Source organism: Stegastes partitus, unplaced genomic scaffold, assembly GCF_000690725.1.
Source record: "Stegastes partitus isolate 25-593 unplaced genomic scaffold, Stegastes_partitus-1.0.2 Scaffold7, whole genome shotgun sequence".
NCBI classification, from domain to species: Eukaryota; Metazoa; Chordata; class Actinopteri; family Pomacentridae; genus Stegastes; species Stegastes partitus.
The window spans coordinates 1,621,037-1,632,366 of NW_007577738.1; the positions used below are offsets into that span (position 1 = coordinate 1,621,037).

The following is an 11,330-nucleotide window of genomic DNA, read 5'->3' on the forward strand; positions in this document are numbered from 1 at the left end:
CCCTTTGGAAAGCATTTAAAACTGAATGAATGTGATGTACACTGTATGTACAAAAAAAAAGTAAATTAAACAAAAGGTAATACTGCAGCAGCTGGGCCAGCAAAAATACAGTAAAAAATAAAATTATAAAATAACTATGAAATAACAAAATAATTAAAAAATAAGACATTCATTATTTTATATTTACAGTATTTAACTGGAAATTATTGGTTTCATTCATCAAATTGTTTTTAAAAGGTGAAATTATGATACATTTACAAGTTGACTTTACATTTTCTTTTGTGTTTTTAAAAGGAAAATGGAAATTTTAGAGTTATTCAACATTGCAGGTTGTTTTACTTTATGTCATGTCAATTCACATTTTAAAAAATTCTACATTGTAATGGTGCAAGACATCCAGGGAGCATGACAAACTTCCTCACTGCAGATATGTTGCCATGTAACAGCAGGAAGGCATAGGTGTAATTAATGACATTATTTATTAATGGCTGCAGTGATCCACTTCTACAGTTCTTGTACTGTGCATGTTGGCCCACAGGACTACTGGGATGTGAGTGGAACAGATGCATCTTTAATTAATATGCCTTTCTCACAGCACATGACTCACTTGTCGTGGTAGAAAAAGAACAGATAAAACTAATAACATGGCTGTGTTTTATTCTGGCATTGGAGTAAACCACAGCAGCAAGCACCTGAAACCAAAACAGATAGTTATTAATTTATATTTATATAAAAGGTTCTGCCACTAACAGCTGGTTTCTAACTTTTTATTCAGTAATAACTGCTGCTCAAGTCCAAAGCAGCAACAGTTAAATTGACATTGTTACAGCCACCATTTTGTCTTTGTCTGCAGCCAAGCTAACTGTGCTAACGTTTCAAAACAGTTTAACTTGCATGACAGCTTCAATTTTGTCTTTGTCTGCAGCCAAGCAAGCACCAAAAGACATTTATCTACTTTAAGTATTACATGTAAATAAGTTTTTACTGCTGTTTTGTGATTATTATTTGCAATATGTTCATTTAGGTGTTATTACGCTAGCTGGCTGGGGCTAATGCTTTGCTCACACAAGATTTGTAAAAGTTAGAACTACTGTTTGGTGAACTGTTAGGTATATTTTACTCTTTTTCCTTTTTTTCCTGGTCATTTTATTGCATCAAATTATGTCATTGTGGTTATTTTGTGTCTATTTGTACTCATTTTATGCCATTTTGTAGTCCCTTTGTATGTCTTCATGGTTGTTTTATGTAAGTTTGTTGTCTCTTTGTGGTCATTTTGTGTGATTAATTTGTTGGTGTATGTAGCTTTATTGTCTCTTACTTTGTGACTGTCACATTGTGGTCCTCTGGGTTTTCTTTGTGCTTGTTTTCCATCAGTTTGTGGCATTGTGTCACTTTGTGGTCATTTTGCATCTCTTAATATGTTACTTTGCTGTTTCCTTATAGTATTTTTTTGCATTAGTTGTTTGACACTGTGGTTTTGAGTTAATTTATCACTTTTTTGCATTTTACATACAATTTTGGCACTTGGTGGTCATTTTATATTTAACTCTGTGTCCTTTCATAAATGTTTTACACAACTTTGTGTTCATTTTGGGTCTTTTTGTAGTTGTTCGAGGATGTGGTCTGACCCATGCTATTGGTTGCATTGTTCTTAGCTATGATCACATCTACCTGATGTGATCCACCATTTCTGAAGTGAGGACATATACAGACTCATTAAAGAGAGGGAGAGTAAGCACATTTCCCTATTGCATTCAATTTTATTATTCCACCTCAGGTTAAAAAACGTAACAGTAGTTGTAACAGTATAGTGCAAGGAGGGATTTACCAAGCTTACATTCAATCCCAAACAACTGACTCACCACAGGGAATAATAAGGGCCACGTTCAGAAAGACAATGTAAAAAAAAAAACAACTATATGATTATCCAGTCCTGTCATTATTCAGTTGAATCAAATTGTGTAGCACCTTTTCACATTCATAACATCATCAGTTCATTTAGAAGCAGGAGACTCCTGGGGAGGGATTCATAGATACAGAGGTGTCTGTCAGGGTGAGTCAGGACAGGAACTGGGACATGAAGGTCACGGCCTGGTGAATGTCTTCTGTCAGCTGCTCCGGCAGTGACAACACCACTGCTGTTAGGCTTTGAGTTATTTCTAAGATCCTTCACAGAGAGCAGAACAGGGTTGTTATCAGACTGTTGCTGCATTAATCATCATCTCCCCCAACTCATCATTTAGATTTTAACTCACCAGTTGATATAATGAGCAGCCAGCTGAGGTTCATGCCTAGAGCCTTCCTCTGCCACCAGAGATTGTTTCATCTGTTTGAAGTTGGCCTCAATATCCCTCTTTATTTCAGAGAAGACCTGAATTCCCCTGAAAGAGCTGATGACTTGCTGCAAAAAATAGACATTAAAAAGCACACTGTTGAGTTCAGTGGCATGAAAACACACAGGCATCGAGGAAATTAAAAAGAGAGCACAGTTGAAAAGAAGAAAGTTTGAAATCATTGTCCTCACATATATAACAGAGAGCTGGTGGGCAATGTACTTATGACTTCCAAGGTGCCTGATATCCTCTTCTAGCTGTTGACTTAGCACCAGGAGCTGGTTCAGTTTGGCAATGTGGAAGAAATATTCTGCAAAAGAAGCAGTAGCAGCAGCGTTTTAGAAGAAAGATTAGAAAGCCTTCTTCAAAAACATTCATAGCATTTGTCAACTACATGGAATCTGCATATAAAAGCAAAGTGAGAGAATTAGTTGATATAACAAGCAGTGGAAACATAGTCCTTAATTGAAGTGAAGTTGCAATACTTTGATATAGGTGTAAGACCTACATTCAGCCATTTTCTTAAGAAAAAACATTGTGAATACTGTCAAAAAAGTGTGCCGAAAGTACTGCTTTATTATATAGCTTTAGCTCAATCATTAATACTGTTGCATTAATATGTAAGAAGCATTTAATGCAGTTGATAATCAATGTGAAGCCAAATTAAAATTCTTTGTTTAGGTAAATCTATGACAATGTATTATATTGTAGCCTATGTTTCCTTTATACATTTTTAATCTGCAAATTAACTACATCTGTCAAGTGGAGTACATAGTACAACACTTTTCTTAGAAATGTTTAAGAGTTAAAGTGTGACGACGCGAAAACATCACATTTCTGGTGCACTGGTTAATTTTGACATTTTGCTTAGATAACACGTTTCTTTTCAGAGCAGAAAGACACCATCCAAAATATACAATTAGATGTTTGTTTTCTAACACTTTGTCTGTTGGACATACATGCAAATTAGTGCATAAGTTGTAAGCTCATACCACATTTGAATTTTTAAACAGAACATTCAGAAAACTTGTAATACCCCCCGAAAAAATATATAACTTATTTTTCTCATACTCTGAGCCAGAAATCTCCACTTAAGTAGTATTTTGATGGACCAAACTGTTCAGTTTTATTCCTCCCTGTATTCTGAAAGATTTTGCTGAGTTGTCACATCATCCATAGCATGACTTATACAACATTTTATTCCAAAAAACATACATGTCTTGACTGTATTCTTTGATTTATGGGGTGATGAAAAAGGAGGTATTCAAAATCTCCTCTGTAAAAATCATTGAATCTAATAAGTCAATAAAATGAAGCAATAGTTTTAAAGTTGGTTTAATCCAATGTCTAGATTTCTGTTCTGGAAATGATTTCAAATTTAGGCTTTTTTAGATATACAACATCCATCCATCCACCCATCCATTATCTATACACCACTTAATCCTCACTAGGGTCACGGGGGGGCTGGAGTCTATCCCAGCTGACTTAGGGCGAAGGCGGGGGACACCCTGGACAGGTCACCAGTCTATCGCAGGGCTACACTTAGAGACAGACAACCAAGCACACTCACATTCACACCTATGGACAATTTAGAATCATCAGTTAACCTCAGCATGTTTTTGAACTGTGTGGGAGACTGTGACCTGGAGAGAACCCACGCTGCACGGGGAGATCACGCAAACTCCACGCAGAAAGATCCCACTGTGATGCAAACTGGCAACCTTCTTGGTGCGAGGCAATGGTGCTAACCACTGCTCCACCTTGCAGCCCATATATGCAATATCTTATTTGCCTATTTAAACAAAAAAAATAATCAGAAAACTTGCAATGCAAAAAATATTTGTCTTAATGTAAGTAAACAACTGGGTAAGTTAAGAGTTATTAGTTTCAAATGTTACCCTATTCGGCTATAGTGTCTCCCCTTATTTGAGGATACTTAGTTAAAGGTACATCAGGATTTTACTTGAGATCAAGAAGTTACAACCTGTCGCTAAAGCTTAGATTACTAGAAAACTCAAAGTACATGCATGTGCATATTTTTCCAATTGGAAACAAACTGTTTTTTTTCAGCTTTGCATTTGTTTTCATGCTTGTCTTGAATTGAACTCTATCTGACATAAAAAATAAATTAAAAAAAACACTTCAATGTTTTAACATCTTCCTGAAGTCTGCACTACAAAATATGTTGTTTCTTCTTCCAAGCACAGAAAGATAGGCATGAATAATGATGAGTTTCTCTCACCATCCATCAGCGGCCTCTCCAGCATGTCGACAGGACTGCCTTGAATGAGAAACACCTCTACACGAGGAAACATCGCCGACAGACCCACCATGTCCAGGTAGTCCTGAGGAAACACAGACACTCACTAATTCCTGACATAGCATGTTAACAGTAACCATGACTCACAGTCTTTTAGAGGGGCACAGTGTGTGTAGTACATTCATGTTCCTGGTTGATTTGGACATTACTGTTAGATGTGATACCTCCAGCTGTGGCATAGGCTTTGGTAGATGTTCAAGGCACTGCAGCATCTGGTCAAGAATCTCCGATCCTTTAAGAATATAATGAGAAAAAACATCAAACATCCAGAAGCTATCCAAGACTCATGTCACCCTCAGATACTTTGTCATACATACATACCTTGAGCCTGGAAGGTGTCGGACTCCTCTGGGCTACAGCCTTGTCCTAACTGCTCCTGAAACTGTAACACAGTCACTCCGAATCAACATTACAGCGTAAAAAGGACCAACATCTACACAGAATGATGTAAAATGGTTATAAACAGTGTCAGAGAGTGCTCAGCAGACATGAAACCAGTTTATATGTCTTGGAATATATCAAATTGGTAAATACACTGACTTTTANGTTAAAGGTACATCAGGATTTTACTTGAGATCAAGAAGTTACAACCTGTCGCTAAAGCTTAGATTACTAGAAAACTCAAAGTACATGCATGTGCATATTTTTCCAATTGGAAACAAACTGTTTTTTTTCAGCTTTGCATTTGTTTTCATGCTTGTCTTGAATTGAACTCTATCTGACATAAAAAATAAATTAAAAAAAACACTTCAATGTTTTAACATCTTCCTGAAGCCTGCACTACAAAATATGTTGTTTCTTCTTCCAAGCACAGAAAGATAGGCATGAATAATGATGAGTTTCTCTCACCATCCATCAGCGGCCTCTCCAGCATGTCGACAGGACTGCCTTGAATGAGAAACACCTCTACACGAGGAAACATCGCCGACAGACCCACCATGTCCAGGTAGTCCTGAGGAAACACAGACACTCACTAATTCCTGACATAGCATGTTAACAGTAACCATGACTCACAGTCTTTTAGAGGGGCACAGTGTGTGTAGTACATTCATGTTCCTGGTTGATTTGGACATTACTGTTAGATGTGATACCTCCAGCTGTGGCATAGGCTTTGGTAGATGTTCAAGGCACTGCAGCATCTGGTCAAGAATCTCCGATCCTTTAAGAATATAATGAGAAAAAACATCAAACATCCAGAAGCTATCCAAGACTCATGTCACCCTCAGATACTTTGTCATACATACATACCTTGAGCCTGGAAGGTGTCGGACTCCTCTGGGCTACAGCCTTGTCCTAACTGCTCCTGAAACTGTAACACAGTCACTCCGAATCAACATTACAGCGTAAAAAGGACCAACATCTACACAGAATGATGTAAAATGGTTATAAACAGTGTCAGAGAGTGCTCAGCAGACATGAAACCAGTTTATATGTCTTGGAATATATCAAATTGGCAAATACACTGACTTTTAAGTCAAGTGGAAGTGAGTTGTGGGAAAGGCTGACACTCCAGCACAAACAAAGAGGAAGCTAGATCCCAAAATGAATGTGCATGAAGTGGATAGTTGCTCATTAGGAGAATGGCAATTAGGAGAAAAATGCATGATTTATGTGATTTTTTTATATATACTGGATGGTGACTTTGAAAAAGATTTCAAGAAACTCAAATTAAAGACTACATGTACAACTGTTACCCGATGATGATTTAGTTATTTTGTGTCTCTTTGTACTTGTTTTCTGCCATTTTGTAGTCACTTTGCATCTCTTCTTAGTTATTTTATGCCACTTTGTCCTCTCCCAGTTGTCAGACGGCGTTAGTTTGTGCCACTTTGTGATTATTTTTTGTCTTTTTCTACCTGTTTATTGCCATTCAATAGTCACTTGGTGCCACTTTGTGCTTGTTTTGTGTCTCTTTATTGTCTCTTTGGGGTCATTTTGTGTCGTTTTGTGGTAGTTATATGTGAATTTGTTGTCTTTTTGTGGTCATTTTGCGGAAATTTTGGTTTGGTTGGTTTGTGCTTATTTAGTGTGAATTTGAGGTCATTTTATAGGATTTTTGTTTGTTTGATGTCACTTTGTCGTTTCTCAGTAGTTATTTTGTGTCAGTTATTGGTCACTTTATGGTGTTGAGTCCCTTTGTTCTATCTTTTTGTGTCTCTTCACAGATTCTGGCTGGCTGCTGGCTTTCTGAAACATTCCCAGCAACTCAAATTGAAGGCAACAAGTAAAAAATTTTCCAAATGATGATGATGTGGACTGTGTAGTAACAAACGTAGTCAAAGATTTATTTAGTTTGAAAGTGGACAGAAACTGCTTAAAATAAAAAATAAAAATACAGATGATGGGAAACTTCAAATGTAAGTCACCACTGTAAGTTTCTGCACATTAATTTGCACATCAGCTCGTTGTCAAGTATGTTTCTTGTCGTCTCAATACAATATAATCTATGGGTGCCATTAGCAGATGTACACTAATTAATGTACTGTCCACCCACAGCTAATTGACTCTCATTCACTGGGTGTGTAGGTACATTAGTTATGTGTCCAAGATGCCTGTTTATTTGCTGAGCCACACTGGGATAATTAGTGTTTGATGAATGTTCATGTCACTGCAGCATCTGGTCAAGAATCCCTGTGACGGATGATGTGACTTTTGGAAACTGACAGAAAGTAGAGGAGACAAATGTAAGCTTTGTCAGGAGTGGTTAGAATAATGCTTGCAGTGGTGTTGTCACCCTACCTGCTGCATCTGTGCCCTGATGAGGAGGTCCAGCTGCCCACAAAGACACAGCATCTCCAGGCCCACCTGCTCAGGACTCAGCTGGACAGGCATCAGAGGTCTCTTCACCTGTAACTCCACTGAGCACACAAGCAAGCACATCAGCAGCGTCCCCTGATAACCACAAGCCCACAGGAACAATCTGCACATGTCATATATCCTACAGGTCCAAGGGAGGGTGGTTGATGAGGAGAGGAGGGGAGTGGTTGGACTCCAGTAGGTAATGTAATTCAAACACCACAAGAACAATGCAGCAGCAAATAACAATGCAACACAGGGACTTACCTTTAAGGGCTCCCTGGTAAATGCACGGCTGACGGAGCGGCTCCGATATACTTACTGCCATATCTGACTGAGATTATCACACCTATTCTCCTAATGTGGTCCCGCTGGTAAAAGCCATAGGAGGCACATGAATGCGCAGATAACTTGCAACACGGGACCAGAGAAAAACAGATGATGATATGTTTATCTGCTAATCTTTTTATTGCATTTGGTCCTAATCAGGCGGTGTGACTAAAACAATGTTTCTTCATTTCCAATTCGTTGTTTCCTCGCAGATGACGACGCTCACACGCAGCCGCGCCATCGATGCTTCAAAACTGGTTGCGCGTCTAGTCAGTTTTGTACGGTAAAGTGTGGAGCGGCCAAAGGGGACCTCATGGTGCGTTCAGGTGCATCTCGTAAACTGAGAAATCTTTACGGGAGTGGCTACCAAAGGTTTTTCAAAAGGGGAAAGTTGTGGACAAAATAAGACAAGAAGGAACTTGGAGTCATTTTAGGCTTAAGAAAACGTTGAGCAATTTTATAGGCCAAACAACTCGTTAATTAATCCAGAAAATAATCAACAGAATAATTGACAATGCGAACAATCATTGGATGCAGGTTAGAGTTATTAAAAACCCCATCAAAGCGTAACATTAGACATTTTCTGCTTTTGCGGTCTCAAAAAAAAAAAAAAAAGAGGAGTAACGTTTTTACGAAGCCACCAACACGACTCAGCAGCAGCTGACCTCAACAATGGAGACGATCAATGTGGAAGACAAGAGTCAGTGCAGACACAAGTACACAAGAAAATCAGCCATATATATATACCAATCATGGCAGTAATAATAAACAACTATAATAATAGATATATTGTTAATATATGATACAATTGATTCACATATAATATTATATATACATATGTTAACACACAAAAAATTTAACACAAAATACTTTTAATAAAATCTGAAAAATCTCATTTCAATGTCTTCTCGTCATTAGCTGTTTTTTCAAAGTTTCAAAATTAATAATAAACACGTATTCCAATATTAACATTATAAACTTAATCTTTCTATAGAGTGACACTCAGCAAGTAGCAAAGTTCACTGACACGGAGGTGGTTTAAAAAAAAAACCACACACAGCAATAATGACAAAGGTGTAGTTTTTAAACAATTTTAAGAAAGCAGACATGCCATGAAATACCTGTTAAAAAAGACAGTTATTCTGCTTTGGAGTATTTTCCAGCTCACATTGTAGTCAGTGGTATGATCTAAAACTGACATTAGAAGTGAAAGTTAAAGGATATTTATCTCTGAAGTGAGTAGACAGGATCAGTCACACTTTCTTAATTTTAGTTTTCAGTGGGTATGACAGTTGTTTTTTATTTCAGTTTAGGACTCAGCTTTATCATTGAAGTTATGGTCCAGCTTTATATGTAATGCTTTTTCCTGCCATTTTGGAAAACATCCCACCTAAAACTGACAAATAAACAGAGCTGACAAGTTGAGAGTGACCTTCACAATATAGGGATTTCAGAATAAACTAGCTTGGTAGAGTTCTGTATAATATTAAGTGTCCTAACCCAACAGGTGACATCATTTTAAAAGTGGATTTCCTGCGTGACCTGAAGCTTTCACAATTGAAAACATCGCTGCAACATTTAATCAGTTCAAAATTCAAGAGTTTTTATGTCACATGCTCATACAATATGTGCATTGAAATGCAAAGTGACTGTTCTCAAGGCTGTTAATAACAATAAGACATAAAAAGAACAATAGAAAACTATAAAAAGTTAGGAAAAAAAAGTCACAATGTCATAAATAATGTAGAGTGCAGTTGTGTGTACACTGTGCAAGAATGCAGTTGTGTGTGTGGTTGTATTTTTTATGCATTAGTACATGGGTGTGTATGTGTACATATGTTATTTACATATTAACATGAACCCAGCGTGCTGTAACTGACAGATGAGATGCTATGATTTGAATTTTGACCTGAGATCACAGATCAGAGTTCACAGTAAGGACATCATGAGGAAAGAAGCTCTTCCTGAGTCTCTCTGTGTTCACTTTGATGTTCCTCAGGCGTCGGCCTGAGCGTAGCCACTCAGACTGTCTGTTGCTGGTGTGGTGGGGGTCCTGTATAAGCCTGTTTTCCCTGACGGCGCTCCTATTGGTGTAGATATCCATGAGGGTGGGGAGCTGAACCGGGGGGTGTTCTCAACTTGTTGTCCTCTAATCACAAAGTTGATGTTTTGATCCCCCGCCCCTCCACAGTCCATTTGTCCTTGAGCAAGACACTGAACCTGAAGTTGCTGACAGGCAGCACCTTGCATGGCAGCTCTGTCGCCATTCGTGTTTGAAGGCATGTCTACTCTCAGATGTACATCGCTTTGGATAAAAGAGTCTGCTAGATTAAATTGTAAATGAATGCTTATCTTGTCTTTAAAAATATGCATGTACATTGTCACATGCCTATTGGTTGTGTTAGATAGATGTAAGTATTTTTGACCAAGCAAAATAAGCAAAATACACAGATTTTTCCACTTTTTAAAAAACCTTTCATCCCATTTCAACATTTGGTCAGTTTACAAGATGCACCTGAATGCACCATGAAGCTCCTGTCTGCCATTGCACACTTTACCGTACAAAGCATACGAGCCGCGCATCCATTTTTTTTAAAGTGTAGATGGCGCGACTGCGTTTCTTCTAAGTGTAAATGGCGTGACGGCAGTTTATTAACTCCCAGAGGATCCATGTAGCTGTTGACATCTCAACAATAATCTAATAACAATACAATGCCAACGCCCTGTGCAACAACAGCTGTGCAGTCTGTGACTTGCGGCATTGAACGCCCCTTCAGCCTCCACACAGACCGAGGAGCAGCCTTTCACAATGATGTCATGTTTTAGGGATGAGGATCACAGCATCACTTGGTGAGGATGCAGACATAAAGCACAAGTGTTCACTGCAGGTTTAACCCAACACTACCAACCAATCACTGAACTTCATTGTAATTTCTTCATTGTCTTTGACTCCACTCCCTTCCTTATTTTTATATTACTTTATACCAACACTCCACAGTATTCACAAGAAAATATTTCACTTTTTACTCCGTATTTCCCTTTCAAGGCTGCAACAAACCGTTTAAGCTTTTCAGTTAACAAATAAATTATCTGTGCTACATTGTAAAAAATACAAAAAAATAACCAGTGCAAGTGGTGTGTCACTCACAGTCTAGATCCTTTTAAATTTAACATCACATCAAATCCAGAAAATGAGAAACTGACAGGAGGAAATGATCTGCATTTTTGCTAGAAAATAAGTTGTCTGCACATCAAAGTAACCGCACATTGATTTGATTGATTTTCTCAAAATTACCCAATGGCTAATAATTACTGCTTATTTATTTCACATCTATAGTTGCCTTTTTTTTTAAGTTTATAAAATAAGCTGCACTGTTGCAGATGACATTGCGCAAAACTATAAGACTTCAATATTTTATGTATATTTTGTTGCCAAGGCCTCTTTACATTTGCCCACATCTTTGCTGAAGCATGGTTAGTTGTATTTGCATGTTTCTCGCGGGTTGCTACTTTCACTTTTGCAAATGATGGGATCACTTTAGCACCGCCAC

General features: G+C 37.8%; 1 protein-coding gene across 1 annotated transcript; it reads right to left on the minus strand.

The window, feature by feature from the left end:
- Positions 1-1,750: 1,750 nt before the first annotated feature.
- On the minus strand, positions 1,751-7,870 carry LOC103357839 (uncharacterized). Its single transcript, XM_008282568.1, has 11 exons — positions 7,717-7,870; positions 7,393-7,511; positions 5,902-5,962; positions 5,745-5,812; positions 5,503-5,605; positions 4,975-5,049; positions 4,818-4,885; positions 4,576-4,678; positions 2,525-2,643; positions 2,256-2,401; positions 1,751-2,167 (listed from the first exon to the last, which is right to left on the minus strand). Exons 1-11 carry the CDS (start codon positions 7,775-7,777, stop codon positions 2,059-2,061), a joined length of 1,032 nt encoding a protein of 343 aa, XP_008280790.1. The 5' UTR covers positions 7,778-7,870; the 3' UTR covers positions 1,751-2,058.
- Between the last annotated feature and the right edge of the window lie 3,460 nt (positions 7,871-11,330).

What these genes read in the sequence shown, in the direction of transcription:
- LOC103357839 (XM_008282568.1), bottom strand. Translation starts at nt 7,777, where the DNA reads ATGGCAGTAAGTATATCGGAGCCGCTCCGTCAGCCGTGCATTTACCAG. An exon ending in AGCCTATGCCACAGCTGGAG is followed by an intron (nt 4,679 to 4,817) that starts GTATCACATCTA and finishes GTGTTTCCTCAG; the next exon opens with GACTACCTGGACATGGTGGG. An exon ending in ACCAGCTCTCTGTTATATAT is followed by an intron (nt 2,402 to 2,524) that starts GTGAGGACAATG and finishes TATTTTTTGCAG; the next exon opens with CAAGTCATCAGCTCTTTCAG.